Source organism: Arvicanthis niloticus, chromosome 28 (assembly GCF_011762505.2).
Source record: "Arvicanthis niloticus isolate mArvNil1 chromosome 28, mArvNil1.pat.X, whole genome shotgun sequence".
NCBI lineage: Eukaryota > Metazoa > Chordata > Mammalia > Rodentia > Muridae > Arvicanthis > Arvicanthis niloticus.
Genome location: NC_133436.1, coordinates 17,009,600 through 17,031,674, shown reverse-complemented (window position 1 = coordinate 17,031,674; position 22,075 = coordinate 17,009,600). Strand labels below are relative to the sequence as shown.

At 41.2% G+C, this 22,075-nt stretch overlaps 1 protein-coding gene and 1 pseudogene across 2 annotated transcripts in view; one reads left to right on the top strand and one right to left on the bottom strand.

Annotated features, from left to right (window-relative positions):
* Positions 1-22,075, bottom strand: part of Lats1 (large tumor suppressor kinase 1) — a 32,287-nt gene that overhangs the window by 5,934 nt on the left and 4,278 nt on the right. Inside the window, exons 2-5 of one of the 2 annotated variants that reach the window (XM_076926805.1) lie at positions 16,516-16,998; positions 11,279-11,426; positions 4,558-6,071; positions 1,752-2,334 (exon numbers count right to left, since the gene is read on the bottom strand). In XM_076926805.1, coding sequence (XP_076782920.1) covers positions 1,752-2,334; positions 4,558-6,071; positions 11,279-11,426; positions 16,516-16,863 — 2,593 coding nt within the window. In that variant the 5' untranslated portion in view covers positions 16,864-16,998. Of the gene's footprint in view, positions 1-1,751; positions 2,335-3,368; positions 3,504-4,557; positions 6,072-11,278; positions 11,427-16,515; positions 16,999-22,075 lie in introns of those variants that run through there. The other variant, XM_076926806.1, reaches the window with a different exon arrangement.
* On the top strand, positions 18,693-18,859 carry LOC143440192 (U2 spliceosomal RNA; annotated as a pseudogene).

Here is a 22,075-nt window from a genome sequence, read left to right as displayed (position 1 = left end):
TTTTTCCCTGGGGATAGTTTAAAATACATTTCATCAATTTTATTCATTCAGCAGGTGACAATCAACAGAAAGATTCTTCCCTCAGCTCATACCCTGTCAGGGGAGAAGCACAACAATCCAACAAACATGTAAGAAACAGCTGATGATGAAGGGTGGGGGTGGGTCTCAGCTTGCACTGTGTTTGCCTTGCCTGGGCTTCCATGCCCAGACCTGCAATGACTTGGCTTGGTGGAATGCACCTGCAATCCTACCATAGCTTTGTTGGCTCCTAGTGAGTTTCTTTTCTTTGTGAAGATATCTTCATTATGTGTACACATGCTGGTGTATGCACACGAGTGAGTACAGTGTCCTCAGAAGCGGCAGTGTCAAGTCTGCTTGGAACTGGAGATACAGGCGGTGTGCACTAACTATATGGGTGATGGGAACTAAACTCGGGTACCCTGCAAGAGCAGTGTGCATTCTCAACTGCTGAGCCATGTCTTGAGCCTTAATTTTTTTTGAGCCGGTGTCTCATTATAACTCAGTCTGGCCTCAACCTTGCTATGTAGCATGACTTTAACCATTTAGGAGGTCTCTGCTGACTTCAAGGCCAGCCTCATTTACATATTGAGTTCCAGGAAATCGGAGCTTTGGAGAAAGAACTTGTCTCAAAAACAAGAGGACCAGTAAGACAGCCAGTCCTCAGGACCTGAGTTTACTCCTCAGGTGATGGAGAAGCGACTGTGGCAAATGACCTCTAATTTCCACATGCTCACATACACAAAATGAAGGTCATACAGTAAATATTCAACAAGCGTTAGATCACCTTACACTTCCATTAGTGCTTGAAGGGTTCTTGGTGAGGCAGTGTGGTACGGATAACATGGGCCCTGAAATCAGACAAACCTGGGTTCACAGCATAACTGCTGTCTGACCTTGGATGAGCTACTTCACTTAAATCTCGCCTCTTCATTCTGCTTCAGTGTCATATGACTAAATAGCAACTAAACAGGTTGTATGCTCTAAAGAGCCGTGAAAACAAACGTATACACTGTCACAGAGAAACCTCAAAAACAAAAGTAAAAAAAAAAAAAACACAAAAATACAGAATGATTATATAGTTTTAAGAATAGAAAACAATGAAGTAATATATTGTTGACAAATACAATATATAATGCTATCAAGTATGGTGTTCAGGCCTAGTCCCACAGGCCTGTAATCCCAGTTACACAGGAACCCGAGGCTGATGGAACCCAAGTTGAAGGCTTATACTGAGTAGTCTGGGCAACCTATTGAGATGTTTCAAAACAAAGAATACAAATGGTGAGCCTGTACTCAGGGTAGAGTACTGGTCTAGCAGGCAGGGACTGAAACAACAGTAGCAGCAAATCAAGAAAAGTAAAGAATGGATCACAAAGTTCTAAATAATAGACGTCTCTGGAGGAAAGAAGGGAAAATAGTTATCAAGGGTGTTTACCATTTACTAGTTAGCTTGGTGGAGAGATTTCATTCAAAAATTATTTTAAAAATTGACATTTCAAAAGTGACAAAATTTTGTAGTAGTTACTTAAAAACTTTAATAATATATAAAAATAAACTTTATACACTGTTTAACGTTATAAATGTTCATGCTTAAGGGATTTATCTAAATTTATTGAGAGTAAGAACCAACCTATGTCTACTGGTCTCATCCAGTGTTGAAGCCATTGTAAACCGTACTGCATAAATGAAGGATACTAGGGTGAGTTAATGGAACTTACAAGCTCACTTACCACTCTGGTAGTACTTGGAGTCATGTGTCCATCTGAAGCCAGTGCACAAGCCAAAGTCAGTCAATTTAATATGGCCATCTCGGTCAATCAAAATGTTATCAGGTTTAATATCTCTATGAATAAAGCCCATTTTATGAACACTTTCAACTGCACAGGTAAGTTCTGCTATGTAGAATCGTGCTAGATTTTCGGGAAAGATGCCCATTCTAATTAATAGGCTCATCATATCACCTCCGGGAATGTAGTCCATCACAAAGTACAAATTGTCCTTGTCCTGGAATGAGTAGTACAGGCGGACCACCCACTCATTGTCAGCTTCTGCTAGGATATCTCGCTCAGCTTTCACATGAGCCACCTGATTGCGGAGCAGAACGTCTTTCTTTCGCAGAGTTTTTGTTGCATATAAAGCTTTAGTATCGACTTTTCTTGCTAGGCAGACTTCACCAAATGCTCCTATTCCTAACGTCTTTATCTTTACAAACATAGACTTGTCCATTTTAGCCCTTTTAAGACGAATATAGTTAGACTCTTTCTGGCAAAGCATCTTTCTCATTTGATCCTGGGCATCTTGAGATAATCCGACCTAGGTAAATAAACTAGAGGTTAAATGAGGAATTGTACCAAAGGGTAAGACATAGCTTAAGAAACAACTCAGGCATATTTTTGAAAATTAAATGCATAATAATTTTTAATAAAGCATGTTAGAATTCTAGAATGTATTTCAGCGAAAAATTAATAATCAAAGTCAAGCTTAAGAGATAGTAAACAATACGCAAGGTGAGTATATATGCAAACTCAGCTGTGGGGAGCAAAAAGAGGATGTCAACAGTCAGGCTTCTATTCCTCTCTAAAGCATTCAAGGAATAGTTTCCAATGCACAATAACACAAGTGTCTGTGAACAGGCATTCTCAGCTCTCTCCATGCATATCCCCAGACTACAGGGTTAGACGCCTTCATTAAATCCTCTTGGTAGACTGGCTAGGCCACAAAAATCTTCCCCTTGACTTTCTTTCACAGAAAGAAATTCTTTCACTCTAGCTTCAATCATTCTTTAAAACAGAGAGAGAGGAGGAAGGGGGGGGAGAAAAGGAAGGAAGGAAAGAAGGAAGGAAGGAAGGAAGGAAGGAAAGAGGGAAGGAGGGATGGATGGATGGACAGAAGGGCTCAGCTGGTAAAGGCACCTGTGGCCAAGTCTGACTCTCCCAGTTGATCCCTAGGACCCGAATGGTGGACAGAACCAACTCCTTCATGTTGTCCGAGGCTAAAAAATATACAAAAGTCATGGTAATCTTGTTTTTTTTCCTTAGGGCATCAGCATAAAGGTGAGACTCCTAGTCCACCCCTAACAAAGTACAAAAGGGACAACATGCTTCTTAACTTTTAGATATTCTGAAATACTTTTTAAAGTTATTGTGAATAAGGGCATTATGAAAACAGATGAACACAAAGGTCAGCAGTGACAGAAAGCCTGAACTAAGGCCTGCAGGGGTTCTTCAGCTAATGAAGAATTTACTAAAAGTGAAAAGGACAAGACTTGGAAAAGTAGAGTCTGATTTTAGAAATGCAAGACTAATTTCAATACAGCAACCTCATGCTTCTGTTAGGATGTGCATTTGCATGCAAAGTCTTTTCAGAGTGGTAGCATGCCAGACTTAGTGCAGAACTCTTTCTCTTAAAATCTTACTTGCCTACACAGTAATGGAGGCTACAGAAGGCAGCAAAGCTTCCAACACCATGAAAGTTTAAGTCAGCTATTAGTGGAAGTGAAGAGGAAAAAGGAGAAATAAACTAAGAAAATAGACAGACTTAAGTAAGAAATTCTAAGAACAATATGAAAAAGAATTTGGGGTATTTCTCATTTAACATAATTTTTTATAGTTAGAAAATTGGAAAAGAAGCATAATCTTCTTACACTTTGAATGGTTGATGTCAAAGGAGGCATTCTGAGCATATGACAGCCATGATGATGACAGCTGTACCATGCATGTACCTACCAAAGAGCTCCCGAGAACAGAGCAAAGCCCATCTGAAGGGACCCTCTGCTCTCCTCCCCCATTCAACATTTCAGCACATTTTTCCTCAAATAAAATTAGAACAGTAAAGTGATGATTTTGACATGTCTTTTTATTTTTGTTTTAATTTTCTCTTTGTGTGTGTGTGTGCTTTGCTATATAGCTGTGGCTGCCTTGGAACTACAGTGTAGACTACTGGCCTCTGCCTGCTGAGTGCTGAGATTAAGTGTGGGAGCCAGGAGCCACCATGCCTGGTGATTCTAACACCTTCTAATAATGCGTATGTAAAGAATAAATACCAAATTCTCAACCAAGTAACAAGGCTTTTTATATGTATCAACAGGTAACTCAGATTTCCTAGCTCATTTTTGTATGTTGTAAAATAATACATAAAACCTAGAAACTGCTGGACACTGGTGGCATATGCCTTTAATCCCAGCATTTGGGAGGCAGAGGCAGGCAGATCTATGCGAGTTCAAGGCCAGCCTGATCTGTAGATCGAGTTCCAGGACAGCCAGGGTACACAGTAAAACCCTGTCTTGGGGAGGAAAAAAAAAATTAAAAATTAACCCTTGTTTCAATTTCCATATTTCATATACTTTATAAAGTATATGATTTAAAGTCACATAAGAACTTTATTACAGGAAATGCTGAATAAATCACTGAAAATGATATAATCAAAAATTCTCAAATTATTGACAACACACTACATTTACTACAAGAATACTAGAGCCTAGTATTTTAAAATACCAGGAAAGAGATGATGAAGTGTGAAAATATTTCAAAGTTTTACCCGCATCATTTCATTTTCTAGCTGCTTCTTCCGATGCAGACGCTGCTGATGAGACTTCAGGACGTTCTCTACGTGCTGCTCCATGAAGAACTTAAAGGCCTGTGGGGAGTAACTCTGAATCCGAGACTCTCTTCGCTCTTCATCTTTCTTGTTCTTCCGAACAGTGATAGGTGAAGTTGTGATCTGTTTCTTTTCTTTATCCCCAGAGTCAACATTGTCCAGACTCTTTTCACTATCCTCTTCCTTGGGTAAGCTAGGTTGGTCATCCTTGACGGGCTTACTTACTGACTCATATGGAGGAACAGACGGATTCTGGTGTAGCAGATGTTTTGGGTAAGGCGGTGGTGGACCTTGATAGCTCGGCGCTTCAGCAACAGGTGGGATGACAGGCACATTTGAAGCTGTACTCTCAGAAAAAGGATTAGGCTGCACGGTCTGAACTGGCTGTGGTATCCAAGAAGGATGGGTTGGGGCTAAAGCAGTCTGCAGCTCTGGCTTCAGAACGCGCATGCTTTTCACAGGCTGTTGAATAGGAGCTGGCGTGATCGCAGTGACTGTAGTGGCAGAAGGCTGAGAATTAGTAGAGTGACTTGCTCTACTTCCTAGTGGGTTATTAAAAGAATTTGACCTCACTGGTATGTTAGGTTGCCATGTAGGAATTTCATGCCCACCGCTTGGGGATGACTGCACAGGAGCAGAGGATGACGGGGGCCACGCTGTTGGCAGTCCAGGGACATTAATATTATAAAGCTCCATGTTGTGACTGTTCCTGTTCGGCACCATCATCGACTGAGGAACATTTCCATTGGCATAAGATGGTGGAGCAGCAGAACCCCCTGTTTGTAAAGAAGAAGGGCTTTGTCCATTAGCTGGGGTCAGAGGATATGGAGGTGGTGGTTGCCGATTCACAGCCCCAGTGGGGACAACATTTTGGTGCATCATAAAATCAGTCTGGCCACCACCATTCTGAACTCCAGGTCTCCCTGGTGTAAAGTTAAATTTGCTAGTACTCTGCATGATGATTGGCTGTCTACCGACTGGCACAGAATTAATGCCTCTCTGTCCCTGGGTAGGGGGATTCATGGGAGAAGTGTTAAGAGGTGGTGCAGAGTAGCCCTCCTGCCACGCCCCAGGTGGAACAGGAGAGATTCGGGAGATTACGTATTCCATGTTCCCAGAGTAGCGCTTTGTCTGAGAGTTTGGCTCCCATGAGGGGGGAGGTGGAGTTGTGCCCCGAGGAGGTGGGGTCTGGCCTCTCGGAGGTGGTGGAGGAGTAACACTCCTAACTTGAGGTGGTGGTGGTGGGTTCACTCTCTGTCCATTGCTTGGGTGAGCTTGAGCAAACGCTGTAATGCTGGGCCCAGACAGGGGTCTTCCTACATCCGCCTGTGAGTTGGGGCTTTCACAACGATAAACCACATTTTCTCCTAGAGATGGGCCGTGTCTCTGAGGAACTAAAGATTCTTTAGAACCTTTCCAGCTTTGTTTTCGGTTAATTGAATGTTGCACATTTCCTATGATTATAAAAAAGAGAACAGTCATGTTTTTTAACCTCTCCTTTAAAGTAATTTATTTCAGAATTGTGATACTACTGATACTCAAGTTTAAAAATTGTAGAAAAGGGTTATGTCAAGAGATCAATGTTTACTACAGTTAATAAAGTATATTCTTGGGCTGGAGAAATGGCTCAGGGTTAAGAGAGCCTGCTGCTCTTATCGAGGACCTATGTCCAGTTCCCACCACTCACACGGCAGCTCACAATGGTAACTTCAGCTCCTGGGGACCCAACACCCTCTTTTGAGCTTCACAGGTACTAGAAACTTATCCGTCATACAGCCCAGGCTGGCTTCAAAGTCTGGCTCCTCCTGCTATAAGAAATAGACTATCATGTTCTGGGAAAACCAAGATATACCAATCCTGCCCAGATCTAAGAGAGCGGATTTTAAGTACTCCCATCAAACCCTCCTGACAGGTGAGATAATTCATATGGTAGTTAGCATGATTTAGCCCTTGTCCCCAAAGGTTATGAAATAAAATTTCAGCAAGTGGCTTTATTTAAAACCATGTTTATTATATCTTAACTTTGTGTTATGTGCGTTGATATACATGTGCCACAGTATACATGTGTAGGTCAGAAAACAACTTGAGGGAACTGGTTCTCTCCTTTCATTACGTAGGTCACAGGGATCACTCAGTTCCTCAGGCTTCGCAACAAGCACTTTTACCCAATGAGCTGTCTTTCCAGCCCTTATTTTACTTTGTTGGTGGTGGTGAGGAAAGACAGGGAGTAATGTTCTTTGGGACATCCAGGATGATCTAGAACATACCAAGTTTGAGGCTAGTCAAGGCTACAAAGACCTTGCTTTTTAAATTATTATTATTATTATAAATATTATTAGTATTCTCTGTGTAGCTCCGGCTGTCCTAGAACTCACTCTGTAGACCAGGCTGCCTGTGAAGTCAGACATCTGTCTCCCTCCCACGTGCTGGGATTAAAGGTGTGCATCTCCACTACTTGAAATTATGTGTATGTGTCTGTGCCATGAGTGCAGGTGCCCTTGGGGGGTTAGATGCATCAAATCTTCTAGAGTGGGAGCTGTAAGCTACTGGACAGGGGTGGTAAGACTCAAACTTAGGTCCTTTTCAAAAGCAATACCCATTCCTTTTTGATTTTTGCTTTTGTTTTTATTTTAATCTTGGTGTGGGTAGTTTGAATGAAAAAATGAGCCCCATAGGCTCATTGGAAGTGGCATTATTTGAAAGGATTAGGACTTGTGGCCTAGTTGGAGAAAGTGTGTCACTGGGGGTGTGCTTTGAGGTTTCAGAAGATCTAGCCATGCCCAGTGGCTCACTCTGTTTTCCTGTTATCTGTTGATCCAGATGTAGAACTCTTGGCTCCTTCTCCAACACCACATGCCAGGCTGTCTGCCACCAAGATGATAATGGACTAAACCTCTGAAACTATAAGCCCGCCCAAATGAAATGTTGTCCTTTATAACAAGTGCCATGGTCATGGTGTCTGTTTACAGCAGTAAACCCACTTCGTTTTTACTCCCCACATCCCCCACCCGAAAGTATACATTCTTAACCCCTAAACCTGGAGACCTTGTCTCAAAACAACAACAAAAATTTTAAGGGAGAAATTAGTTTTGTTGGTGTTCTTTTTTTTTTTTTTCAAAACAAAACAAACAAAAATGTGGGCCTCAAATTTGTTGAGGCCCACACAGCCCCACGATTTGGGGCTAAGTGCTCTGGTCAAGAGAGAGAGTGGGGAAAGAAGGGGAAGAGACATGAGGAATGGAGACAAGCCAGGGGGTCTGATCACGTCTCTTTTAGTTTATTGTCACCTCACTGTCTCCTCCTCTCTTATTGTCTCCTCTGCTGCAAGGAAATCCTGGGTATTTATGAGCACGAGCAGGGGACCACAGGTGAAGACTCTTTACCACGTGCACCATGCAGCTGGGGTCACTAAACAGCAAAACAAGCTATGTGGGATAAACAAGATATTTGTCAGAGTGTGCTCAGCTGTTGTAGGCTGTTGAAAAACAAGTCTCTATCAGGGTATATGGTTCCAGATGGCTGCAAAGTTGATAGCTGCTTTCTGCTAAAAGTCAGCTCCCAACACAAATTGGGGTTGTTTTTGCTTTTGATTCCTTTTACAAAGCTAGTTCTTCTGAAGTATTTCCTACCTAGAGGGACACACTTAGATTTTCTCACATGATAAGTCTCTTCTCCTCTCCTCTTTCTCCTTTCTAAGGACTAAGGACTGAACCCAGGGACTCACATTTTTTGGTTTTGCATTTTGAGACAGGATCCTACAAAACGGCCCAAGTTAGCCTTGACTCGTAGCAATGCTGCGTCTGCCTCAAGTGCTTCAATTATAGACATGAGCTCATGTGCAGCTTCACTTTGTCATTTACAATGGTGTTTGATCTACCCTCACATCTGCTATCATTATATAACTGCAACATCTAGATGGATCGAGATCCGCTGCCTTCATCTCAGCTTTATCAACTCCTGTACTTTATAAAATGAAGTTCATTGTGGTGGTGCATACCACCAAATATGTGAGAAGCAGAGGCAGGTGGATCTCAAATTCAAGGCCAAACTAGTCTACATAGAGTTCCAAGCCAGCAAGAGTTACATAGTGAGACCCTGTGTGTCCATAATTCATGAATAACAAGAAATTGAAGAAATCTGAGATCCTCCTCCACTGACAGTTTGATTTGCATTGTTCTCTTCAATGTCTTCAGTCTGACCTAAGAAAAACATCTCTGAAGAGTTATGCACACTTTTGCTCCTCAGTCAGTTCTGGCTATAATTATGGTCCTGTGAATGGATGGCAATGAATCATTCAGGTGTTATGTGCCAAACTGTACCTGCAAATCACTCACTATGCTGAAGTCCTAATGCTGTTCCCTGTCCCTGACATAAATAACACATGAATAAATTTTGCTATAAGGTTAAATGATATTGTATGGGGTAGGCTCCATGCAGTATCACCTGTGTTCTATAAGAGGACGTCTGAAGCCAGGGTAATGCTTTCATGCCTACAATCTCAGCATTTGAGGAGCTAGAAGCTACTGTCAATTCAAGGCAACCTGCTCTATTGTGAGTTCTGGTCCATCGTGAACTACATGGCAAGGTTCTGTCACAAAATAAATAAACAAGAAAGCAAAATCAAAACAACCTACACACTACACACACACACACACACACACACACACACACACACACATATCCAATTCTTAGGGAGTTTTCCTCTGACCCTGATCTTCAATATATTTTTTTCAAGATAGGTTTGCTATGTAGCCGAGGCTGACCTCCAGCTCATGAGTTACTGGGATTATAGATGTGACCTATCATATCCAGCTTGATCTTCTTGATTAAGGCAAAAACAAAAAAACAACAAAACAAAACAAACAAACAAACAAAACCTCTCAAAGGAGTCCAATACCATGTAATTCTTTCCTTTTTTTTTTTTTTTGGTTTTTCGAGACAGGGTTTCTCTGTATAACCTTGGCTGTCCTGGAACTCACTCTGTAGACCAGGCTGGCCTCAAACTCAGAAATCCGCCTGCCTCTGCCTCCCAATTCTTTCCTCTTTACTCACATAACTATAATGCCACATGTATTTTGATTGTCTGGGTTCTGATAACTAGAATATAAATTCTATACATTACCGGGATCATACTCAACTAACAAGAAAGGTCTCAAACAGTGGTTGGTCAAAATTTGTGTTGAACAAAAGGAAAAATGAATAAAATCCTCTTGTAAGTCAATGGCAAAGAGAAATACAATTGAAAACAGTTAAGTACAACATATACTTACTAGTATGTGTGAGGCCTCAAATTCAACTTCTGACACCAAAAAACAAACTACAAACACTACAAAAAATACTAAACAGGGATGAGAAAACGGCTTAGTTGGGAGAGCGCTTTTAACAGTACCCATGTAAAAGTTGGGTGATGTGCAGGAAGCTATAAAGTAAGCACTGGGGAGACAGGAAAAAAAAAAAAATCTATGGGAATTGCTGCCCAGTCAGTCAAGTGAAATTCGTGAACTCAAAGTTCAGTAAGAGACACTGTCACAAAATACAGGGTAAAGAACAACTTAGGAAGACATCTGACAGTCACCTCTGGCCTCCAAACACATGTGCAATTACACATTACCCCAAATATTTACATGTGTCCACACACACACAACCAACCAAGACAAAGCCATTGAACAAATGCTCATCAGTGCTCAAAGCAATGTTAACATAAAATGAGATAGAGCAGGGCATGATGGTCTGTGTCTTTAAACCCAGCACCTGAAGGCTGAGATGCGTGGCTCCCTAAAGTTTGAGGCCAGCCTAGTCTAAACAGTAAGTTACAGGCCAGGAAAGGCTTCAAAGTGAGACCTAGTCGCATTCATAGATAGATAGATAGATAGAGATAGAGATAGAGACAGACAGACAGACAGACAGACGTGGAGAGCTCTTGGGGCCACTTCTAGAAATTTGGCAGGAATTAGACATCAGGGCAGGACACAGAAGTAGGCTCAAGATGAATACAGCTGAGGAATGTGTTCTTTGTATCTCAATGGGTCTTGTTAGACACTGAATACAATGATCATGAGACCTTTGTTTTTGCTGTGTTTGTTCCTTAACTACTCTGTTTATGTCTTAAGACTGACCATATTCTTTGTATGTACCTAAAATGATATAAAAGCAGACTGGAGAAAAATAAACCTGCTTCAGCCTCACAACTGGTTGGAGTTATAACGTTGTCTAATTGTCTTTTTCTTTTCAGTCCTCACTCCCTCCCTCGAGACCCTGTTGACTGACTGAGCTGGCTTGGTCACACAGACAGATTACTGGTATCACCTTTTCTGAACAGCATTATCTATGAAGAACCTCAAAAAACTGCCAAGTTCTTTGAAATTTACCATTAGGAAGTTCAAAGCCTTAGATGTACAGGTTTAAAAAGAAGTGGAGGTACTTGGAGATTTAGCACAATGATAAAACCACTTGCTTAGCATGCCCAAGGACCCAGGTTCAGTTCCTAGAACTGGGCAGAAAAAAAAAAAAAAAAAAAAAAAAAAAAAAGAAGCAAGAACATCCCCTACAAATGGTACAGTGGTTACATGAAGCATGAGTGAGTGTCAATGGACTTAACAGATTAAGGTGTTTTATGCTTTACCATAAGAAAGGAATAGCTGAGGGAAGGATGATCAGTCACCTGGTTTCATGGTGGCATTAATAGGTCTGGCAGCTGCTGCAGCCATCTGCTCTCGACGAGAATCTTGGTAACTCATTTTACTAATGAATTCAACAGCTGCTTCTATGCTTCTGTTATTGGTTTTCTGAAGAGCTTGAATAACCATGTCCTGATAAAAAAATATTTACAAAAAGAAACATAGTTTAAGTATAATTAGCAAAAGGAAAGAACAAAAGTAGTAAGCACAAAAGTGAGCACATGAATTCCTAGATATGTAAGACAGTGCCCAGAACTCGGCTGTGTCTACTTCACCCTCATTTACTGTGTGTGCGCGAGCGTGTGCGAGCATGTGCATGGATGAATGCCAAGGTGAGTGTGTGAAGGTTGGAGGACAACTTGCAGGAAGCAGTTCTCTCTGTTCATTATTCAAAGGTCCTAGGGGTCAAGCTCAGGTCTGCAGGCACCTTATTTATTAAGCCAACTAGCCAGGCCCCAAGACATATTATTAGTGTCTTCTTTGTAATTACTAAATAAATCTCAAATACTACTATTTATAGGTATTTGAGATTTATTTAGTAATTACAAAGTAATTACTACTTTGTATTATTACTATTATTTAAATTACACTTTAGTATTTAAATTATTACTATTTAAATACTAAAGAAACAAAACAAGCCTTCAAATCTTAGAAGTGTTTCTCTAACTTATGTACCACATCTGCCACTTGATTCCAGTATTAACTTTTTTGAACTAAAAATAATAATATAGTTTTATTTTTCATTCTTGCATAAAAATGATAATCATTTTAAAAATCAATAAAAATACTGAAGATGGGCAGCAGATAAATGTGCTGGCCATGCAAGCCTGGCAACTTGAATTCAATCTTCCATAAAAATGAAAGGAGAGAACTGAATCCACAAGGCTGTTCTCTGACCTCCAAGTGTGTGAGAGCAGACGCCTGCCCCTTAAGCACACACCCAAACAACAATAAAACATTAAAAAAAAAAATTTTAAAGTCTAGAAATGACTTTTTTTTTTTTGCATCATTAAAACATTTTATTAAGAACTTTTGCCAGTATGTCTAACTAAAGAAATTCTTAACTTGTTTCTTCTCTTAAGTGGTTACATCTGCCAAGCATAGGGCTAAAGCCTTTAACCCTCTGGCAGAGGACCTGAGTGTGATTCTCCGTGCCTATATCAGAAAGTTCACAACCTCCTTTAAGTTCAGTTCCAAGAAATCCAATGCCCTTTTCTGGCCTCAGATGGCACCTATATATACACATAATTTAAAATAACAAATAAAATAAAAACAAAATTTCTAGCTGGGCAACGGTGGCACATACCTTTATTCACTGTACTTAGGAGGAATGGCAGGCAGATCTCTGAGTTCACGGCCTGCCTGGTCTACACTGAGTTCCACAACATCCAGACATATACACAGAAACCCTGTCTCAAAAACAAACAAACCAACCAAAAACTAACCAAATAATCAAATCTTAAAAAAAATAAAATCTAAAACAAATTAAAAGCTGTCCCTTGTATTCCCAGTGAGGCAGAAGCAGGTAATTCTGTCTCTATGTCTGAGTCCAACCTGGTCTACATAGCAAGGTCTAGGCCAGTCAGAGCTATACAGTGAATTCCTGTCTTAAAAAAAGAAAAATAAAGGGGCTGGGATGCTGGCTAGAGACAGCTCAGTGGTTAAGAGCACTGACTTCTCTCCTAGAAAACGGGATGGACTCTAAGCACCCTGCCTGTAACTCCAGTTCCAGGAGATTCCATGCCCCCTTCTGGCCTCCCCAGGCATTGCACACATGTGGCACACAGACATACATGTAGGCAAACCCCAAATACATAAAATAATAATTTGTTTAAATAAATTAGGTTTACATTGCAAAGAAATATATTTATAGGAACATAAATACAGAAAAATGACAAAAATATTTAGACTAGATATGATGAAGACTTTTAGGCTAGATACTAGCTGAATCAAATATACATGTTATTTTGCCATTTTTAAATATAATTTATTTATTTTTATCTGTACTGGTGTTTTGTCTGCATGTGTGTCTGTGTAAGAGTGGTGGATCCCCTGGAACTGGAGTTATAGGTAATTGTGAGATGTCATATGGGTGCTGGGAATTGAACCTGGGTCCTCTGGAAGAGCAGCCAGTGCTTTTAACCACTGAGCCATCTGTATTATTATTAACAACTGTGTTTGTATGTCTGTGCACCACCAGTGTGCCTGGTACCTGAAGAGGACAGAAGAGGCTGTCAGATCCCCTGGAACTGAAGTTACAGGCCACTGTGAGGGGTCATGTAAATGCTGGAAGTCGAATCCAGATCCTCTGGAAGAACTAGCTCTTCTCTAACTGAGCCATCTCTCCAGCCCTGAATAATTACCATATTCAAAGCATTAATTGAAATTTTTGTTAGAAGCACCCAAACTCAATCTGTAACTGACACAAGGCATACTGTGGGCATGTTTTATGCCAATCAGATTTTGTAAATCTGTAATAAGATATGAAGAAATTACTCTCACTTTAAATGTTAGTTTAATTTAAAAACTAGTTAAATCATGCAAACTGTAATGATGCTATTATGTTTATCAATATTGTGGGAATCCTATTTTTGTTACATGCTCTAGAATTTCAACCTATGGTTGTAGTGATGATTACCCTGGCTTCTGTTTGTGTCAGGATTTCCGGTAGCACGAAGTAGTCTTACACCGGATATAACATTTAGGATGACGTTGATCACCCCACTGCTGTTGATCACGCCCAAGTGCTGTGATCACAAGGCAGCGACTATCACACAGCCTGCTCTACTACACTAGCTTGAATAGAACCCTCAGATCAGCTCCTTTCATACAAGTGCTGCCATTAAAAAAAGAAAAGCACACAGTTATGCCTCCATTTTCATGTTTGTAGGAAACAGACTTTAGTGATTACATATTTACGTCCTCCACAAGGCATCAATGCCACTTAAATGTCCCCAGCTTGGCCTGTGAGCTGCAAGCTCTTGCAGCATTTTGCTAATTGATGATTGATGTGAGAGGGCCTCGCTCACTATGTGGAGCTACTTTGGACAGGTGATCCTGGGTGCTCTAAGAAAGCAAGCTGAGAAAGCTATGAGGAGCAAGTCAGCAAGCAGCACTCATCCACAACTTCTGCTCCACTTCCTGCCTCCAGGTTCCTGCCTTGGCTTTCTGAATGATGGACTTACAAATTTTAAGGTGAAATAATCCCCTTTCTCCCCAAGTTGCTTTTCAGTCATGATGTTTTATTATAGCAAAAGAAACTATAATTCGTTGGTGCCAAGTTCACGGGATAGTGTTGGGACAAGACCTGACCATGTTTTAGGACTATGGAAAGACTGGAATTCTGGGTAAGATAAGCCATGGAGAAAAGCTCATCAGCACTTATGAACTGCCGTGGCAACCTGGAAGATAATGCTAGGGCTGAAAAAAACAGCTGTGATTAAGGAGAGACCAGCATCACTGAGGTAAAGTATTCTAGGAAGGGGTTCCTCAGGATAAGTACACAGAAGCTGTGGTCCAGAGGAAGCCAAGGATTTACCTTGTGCTAAGAGCCAAGCTCAGCAATGTGTAAGTTTCCCAGGTATACTACTTTAGCTGAGGCTTTGTACTGGGAGAGGTCAGGAAAGGTCAGTGGTGAATGTGCAGCCTCAGTTGAAGTAGAAGCCCCAGGAATTTGAAGAGGTCGTGGAGAGATGTTGGAAGCTTGACACCAAGTAGCAGAGTCAGAGTCCCTGAGAAGGGCCCAGAACATGTAGCCCAGTTATACTGGAGACCCAAACACATTGGAGATGCCAGTATAACCGGATGACTGCCAAGGACAGTAGTTGCTGTGGAGTGGAGCCAGCCTGAACCTAGAGGACAAGCTATAAGCAGTGTGGATGGCAGAGCCAGAGAGCCATGAGTGGGATCCCATATATTAAGCACTGAACTTTTTTTTATATTGCTGAGCTTTGGTTTTGGTTAGATCTGACTGTAACTCTGCCCTGGACCTTCCTTTTTGAAATTAAAAAGTATGTAAGTTATTATTATTATTTTTTTTTATAAGAGCCCACAGTTATCCCAGAACTTAAAATCCTCCTAACTCAAATGTTCCCAGAGCTAGCTAATCGTGCCTGGCTGTGACTCCTGATTTTTTTTACCATTAGTTACATATTACATAGCTAATTTTTAAAGATTAATTTATGTGTATGAGTATTTGTCTGAGTGTATGTATCTGCACCATGTGCTTGAGGAGACCAGAAGAGGGTAAGGAATCCCCTGGAACTGAAGTTATATAGATGGTTGCAAGTCTCCACGTAGGTGCTAGGAATCAAACCTGGGTCCTCTAGAAGTACAGTCAGTGCTCTTAACCTGTGAGCCGAGGCGCTGGTCTGTACACAGCTGATTGTATCTAAAATGATTTCCACCATCTAAAATACTCACAAAGTATGTTGTTGTGAGAAACAAATTTTATTAATAATCTAAACAAAATGTGATTAACTATGAAAAGGCTTCACAAGGAGCTCTGGAGTAGACAGTAAAGACTTGGTTTCTTGAACTAAAATGTAGTAGTTAGGGAGAATTTAAAACTGGATCTGAGTGATATAAATATACTTCTTAGTTACTGTAAGTGTCTCCCTACAATGAATCTAGACTTCACAGGCTTGGCACTACCACCTCTGCAGCAACAGCCGAGATCACAGTGTCCATATTACAGGCTGCGACCAAGCCCATCCACACCTGCAGCCTTCTTCAACTGCACCTCCACTCTGGTTTCATGACCTCACTAAGAGAAACTCAGGTTTAGGGGCTAGCACTGAAGAAACTAAAGAAATAATAATCATTTTGTTATACTAATTAGTAAGATTATTAATATAGTATTCCTTGTTAACAGAACACACACATTTAAATGTACAATTAAGTCTTCTCAGAAGAAACTTTCTTTTAAGCTCTCCTGGAAGTCGTTTGTATCACAGGATAAGAAAAACCATTTGTGGGTTGTTTGTTTGGTTGGTTGGTTTTGTTTTTTAAAAGTTCTTGCCTCAGCTGGGCAGTGGTGGCGCACACCCCCTTTTAATCCCAGCACTAGCACTTGGGAGGCAGAGGCAGGTGGATTTCTGAGTTCAAGGCCAGCCTGGTCTAGAGTGAGTTCCAGGACAGCCAGGACTACACAGAGAAACCCTGTCTCAAAAAACCAAAAACAAACAAACAAACAAAACAAAACAACAAAAAAAGTTCTTACCTCATCAAAGCCAGCAGCCTGCAAATCCTGAAACATCTGTGGATTAACTTCTGAAGGGCTCCGGGAAGAACTCGCCTCGTTTGCAAATGGGAGTAGAGAGTTTCTGATTTCCTGCAGAGCTTTATGATGTGTGCCAAATTTGGGTGGATTTCTCACCTGCCTGGGATCTTCAGTCGACATCTTGTTCAGGTTTTGCTCAGCCTTCGCAGCATCAGATGGTTTTGATAAATTCCTAAGGGATTCTCGGATTTCCTGCAGCATTTGTCGGCTGCTGCCAGGGTAGTTGCTGGCAGGAAAGGTCTTAGGCCTCATCTGTCTGTACCCTTCTGGCTTTTCACCCCTCTTCATGAAAGCATCTATATGTGGCCCCTTGCAAAGCACTTCTTCAGGAGCTAACCCACAGACTCAGAGCTTCCTTCTGAGCCAAAGTGAAAGAGGAAGTCCCCAGGAAAGTTAAAATCCTTTACGGTGGAAGTAACTAACCTAGGAGAGAAAATACAAAACCAAAGCTAGAGTGATCAGTGAAGCAGTTGGTTGTGTCAGGGGAAATCCCTACTGCTATAGAGTTGACAGCTCCCAGTGGAAGCTCAGACTTCATGACATAGTGCTGTAGGACCAGAGTACGTTACTACACCTCTCTGTGCCTATTTCTTAGTTTCTAAAGTGGGTTTACATTATTTCTAACTAACAGCATTTGTGATAAATAAATAAATCTTGAGGCTGTTTTAGAAAGGAAAGCATATACAAATGTAAAGGTGAAACCAAGTGAACCTTAGGCAACTCCCTCCTCCAATTTTAAATCTTGGAAATTAGACCTCTGTTTAAGATTTACTTAGAAGGGTATTAGTTCTTTTAAAAGGGTTATACATTAGTTTTTCAGAAGATTCAAAACTTATGTTTGGGTTTACTCCCCAAACTACAGAATGTGAAGAAGAATATCTGTAACATGGGTTAAGACACAGGCGCAGGCCTGCAGTAAATGCTTTTCCTTGATGAGCCATCTCACTGGCCCTCCAATTGCTTTAATAAACACGCTGCAGCAGACTGCATTCACATAGTGCCTCCTGCCTTTTAATAAACACGCTGCAGCAGACTGCATTCATATAGTGCCGCCTGCCTTTTAATAAACACGCTGCAGCAGACTGCATTCACATAGTGCCTCCTGCCTTTTAATAAACACGCTGCAGCAGACTGCATTCACATAGTGCCTCCTGCCTTTTAATAAACACACTGCAGCAGACTGCATTCACATAGTGCCTCCTGCCTTTTAATAAACACGCTGCAGCAGACTGCATTCACATAGTGCCTCCTGCCTTTTAATAAACACGCTGCAGCAGACTGCATTCACATAGTGCCTCCTGCCTTTTAATAAACACGCTGCAGCAGACTGCATTCATATAGTGCCGCCTGCCTTTTAATAAACACGCTGCAGCAGACTGCATTCATATAGTGCCGCCTGCCTTCCTGGGCAACTCCAAAAATGCCTTTTCAACAGGTGTCACATGTCTCAGTTTTGAACTAAGGCAGTTAAAAGTTTGAGTGCATTGCTTGCTTCAGGTACATTAACAGGACTCATTTTGAAATAGTGGGATTATAACATGAAGGGAGGGAGGGTCTCTAAATTACTACACTCAGTTCCTACTGACTCCCATTAGACATGTGAGCAAGACAGAAACCTCTGTTGGATTAAACCATCAATATTTTCTTATTTTTATTTCTAAAAAGCAGTATTGTTATAGCTTGAATATGACATGTCCCAGGGACTTTAAGAAGTGCATCCTAAATGAAGAAAGGTCACTGGAGGAACATGCGTGGAGGGCTGTATTTTGTTTCAGATCCCCTTCTGTTCTCTTTACTGGCTGTCATGTGAGATGGTCTGCCATGGATCCCTAACTGAAACCTCCAAAACTATGAACCATCATCATATTTTCCCCCTAACTTATCCAAAGTAATCTGTCACAGTGGCCAAAAGTCTAAGAGAAGTGCCAGTGAGATATCTCAGCAGGTGAAGGTGCTTGCTGCCAAGACTGATGACTGGGTTTGATCCTTAGGATCTACTGTGCAAGAAGACAGTAATTCCCCAAAGTTATCCTTTAACCTTCACACGTGCCATGGCATACAAATGCATACACATACATATAAGTAAATGAAAAAAAAAAACATTTTAAACTCTTACAATCATTTCTGGGCCGTTTTGCTAACACCAAATGTTGTATTTGTTCTTATTAGTATAACATTTGATTCTCCCTCTGAGAACAATATATTAGATAGATATTTGGAGCTGAAATATGGACTGGCACTTGTCTTATTCACTCACACACCCCCCTGATATTGTGTACCCTCAGGCAGTCATCCTTCAGGGGACTAAAAACAGTAGATGCTCACTTTGTAGCTAACAACACTCTGAAGGTCTTACTTTCTATGTTGGAAGATCACATATGCTTTGTAAGTAATCAAGTGTGTTTGAACTCAGTGAACTGTTTTCCACCTTGGCTGTAAAGCACACAAAAGCTTGCTTGTATTAAAATATTCTTAAATTTAAAAAATCTAACAGAAAATTAGTATCAAAGAAAGGGGGTTATTGCTCTGAATGACTATATGGTTCAGGAGCCTTGGGGATTGGTTTATAGGAAGATTCCGAAAACTTTGAGGATGTGGCTAGAGAGGCTCTGGAGTGATTCGAACAGAGCCCAAGGGGCAACTCTGGTACAAAGGCAAAACCACAACAGTAGGAGAAACACAGGTAGGAAAGGCTTTCTATGCTCATGAGATTTCAGGCTGGAACAGGAACTCTACTGAGAACTGAACTAAAAGTCATTGTGTTGCATTCTGACCAAGAATGTGTCTGGAGAAATTTCCATTAGGCTGAATGTAAAGATGATGGATTAATCAGTTTAGAGGAAAAAGTTTCACTGGAGTTCACACTATGCTTTGATTATTGTTGGCTTCCTTGGCCGGACTTAGTATAAGAAAATTTGAAGAAGAAAAAAAAAAAAGTAGTTTGGTCAGAAAAGGGAAATAGTTTTAGACAATAATGGTATGGTTTTGGGCTGGTGTTAAAAACACTGAGCTGCCGGCGATGGTGGCACACGCCTTTAATCCCAGCACTTGGGAGGCAGAGGCAGGAGGATTTCTGAGTTCCAGGCCAGCCTGGTCTACAGAGTGAGTTCCAGGACAGCCAGGACTACACAGAGAAACCCTGTCTCGAATAACAAAAAAACAAAACAAAAAACCAAAACAACAACAAAAACCACTGAGCTGAGTAGTGGTAGTGCATGCCTTTAATCCCAGCACTTGGGAAGCAGAGGCAGGCAGATCTCTGAGTTCAAGGCTAGCCTGGTCTACAAAGCAAGTTTCAGGAAAGCCAGGGGTACCACACAGAAACTTCCCTTGGGGGGCGGGGGTAAAAAAAGAAAAGAAACCACAAGGCTGGAAAGATGGCTCAATGGTTAAGAGCACTGACCAAGATTCAGAGGATCGGGGTTCAGTTCCCAGCATCCACTTGGCAACTCATACCACCTGTAACTCCAGGCACAAAAATTAAAGAAGCTAAAACATGCATGGTGGCTCTCAGCTCTAAGTCCAGCTCTTAGGAATCTGAGACAGGAGGTCAGATGCAACTTCCAGCTACAGTAGTTAGAATCCTAGTATTCTATATAATCCTGCCACTGTTGCTTGTATATTTATTATCTGATTATAAAATAATGCTGGAGGCTAGGAAAATGGAGAACTGTTTCATGATGACAAAATATTTCAACAAGCCTGGTTTGGTACCAGGCAATGTGGGGAATGCATGTAATGCCAGCAGCTGGGAGGCTGAAGCAGCATTCTCAGTTCTGGCCCAGTCTGGTCTACATAATACTCTGTCAGAAACAAAGTATGTGCTGCTTATGTGCTTGTTATAGCTAACATGATGATAAAGAACCTTACCTTGTAGTCCTATGGAAAGATTACAAGAGACTCTTAGAAGATTATATTGACTACTATTGACTAATGGATAATGTATAGTCATGCCATATATTGATCTTTCAACTAACAAAAGGCAGTGTCTAAGACAGTACTCCTAACACTAAAACAACTCCCTATCACCAGGTTAATGCCATCTCACCATGCATCACTCTGTGATGTCTGTGATGATGTAAACACACTACTTTGCTGACAGCTGTACAAAATGATGACAACATAATTATGTTCAGTATGTAATACTCAACAATGAAGACAAAAGACCATGTTACTGGATTATGTACTTCTCATGCTTATCACTAGAGTATACTTGGTAGGGACTGAGTGAAGTCTCAAGTGGATATGTATTGCTGACATGGGCACTGCCATGTGAAGGACCAATGCCCCAGACCTGCAGGCATGGTAACACCTTCCCAGGTGAGGCTCAGAGGGATGGCAAAGCCTTCCTCATGTCTGAGCATCATGTTGACAGTGTGCACAGAAAAATGTCCACCATATCCCACAGCCCCACCCCAGAAATGTTTACAGCCTGAAGGATGCTCCCCTAGAGACATTGCTCCTAAAATTAGCTAAACCTGTCTTCTTGTTCAGTTGTATACCATAAACTCAGCCTCCTATTCAACTGTATATAATAAGCAAATACACTGAGCTTCTGAGAGTACTTCAGCTTCTCTGAGAGCCCAGACCAGCAAATGCCAGGTTTTCTGTGTACATCCTTTCTATATTCCCCCATTGTCCCTCATCACCCTTTACCGGGGTTCCTGAACCCAAGCTGTGCAAGGATGTGGCACTTATTAAAGCCAAAGTTTATATGCCAAGGGCCAGCAAGATGTCTCAGTAGAAAAGGTGCTTGCCACCAAATCTAAAGAGCCGAGTTCAATCCCCAGAACCTCTGTGGTAGAACCAACTCCCACAAGTTGTCCTCTGATCTCCACATTTGCCTGTAGCAAGAACACACAAATAAATGCAAACTAAGCAAACAAAAATTCCACTACTATGCCAGGTAGTATAAACGTGTGTTTACAACATCTGCGATCTAGACCTATCTGAGGACAGAGAACCTATCTCAAAAATAAACAAATGGGGTGGGGGTATCAGCTAGTAGAGTGCTGTCCTAGAAAAGGCCTAGGACCTCTCTCCAGCACGAGAGTAAACTGGATGTGATGGGACGTTGGTCTGCAATCCCAGTACCTAGCACTTGGGAGGCAGAGACAACAGGATCAGAAATTCAAGGTTATCTTTGGCTATGTAGGAAAACTGTGGCCAGATGAAATGAGACCCTGCCTTAAAAAATAAAATGAAACAATAGTTGGTAAAGTGCTTGTCTAGCAAGCATGAAGGCCCGGATTTAAATCCCTAGTATCATATAAACCAAGTAGAGTAGTGCACACTTGTAATCAAAATTCAAAGACATCCTTAGCTACATAGTAAGTTCAAGATAAGCCCATGGGATATAAGACTGGTAACCTCAATTACATGACTATTCTACTTCTCAGAACGGGGGAAGTCAACGGATGTTCATTAATTATGCTTTATAGTTTACATACATATAACATAGTCCTTGAATATATCAAAGTCAGTTAATAAAAATATGCCA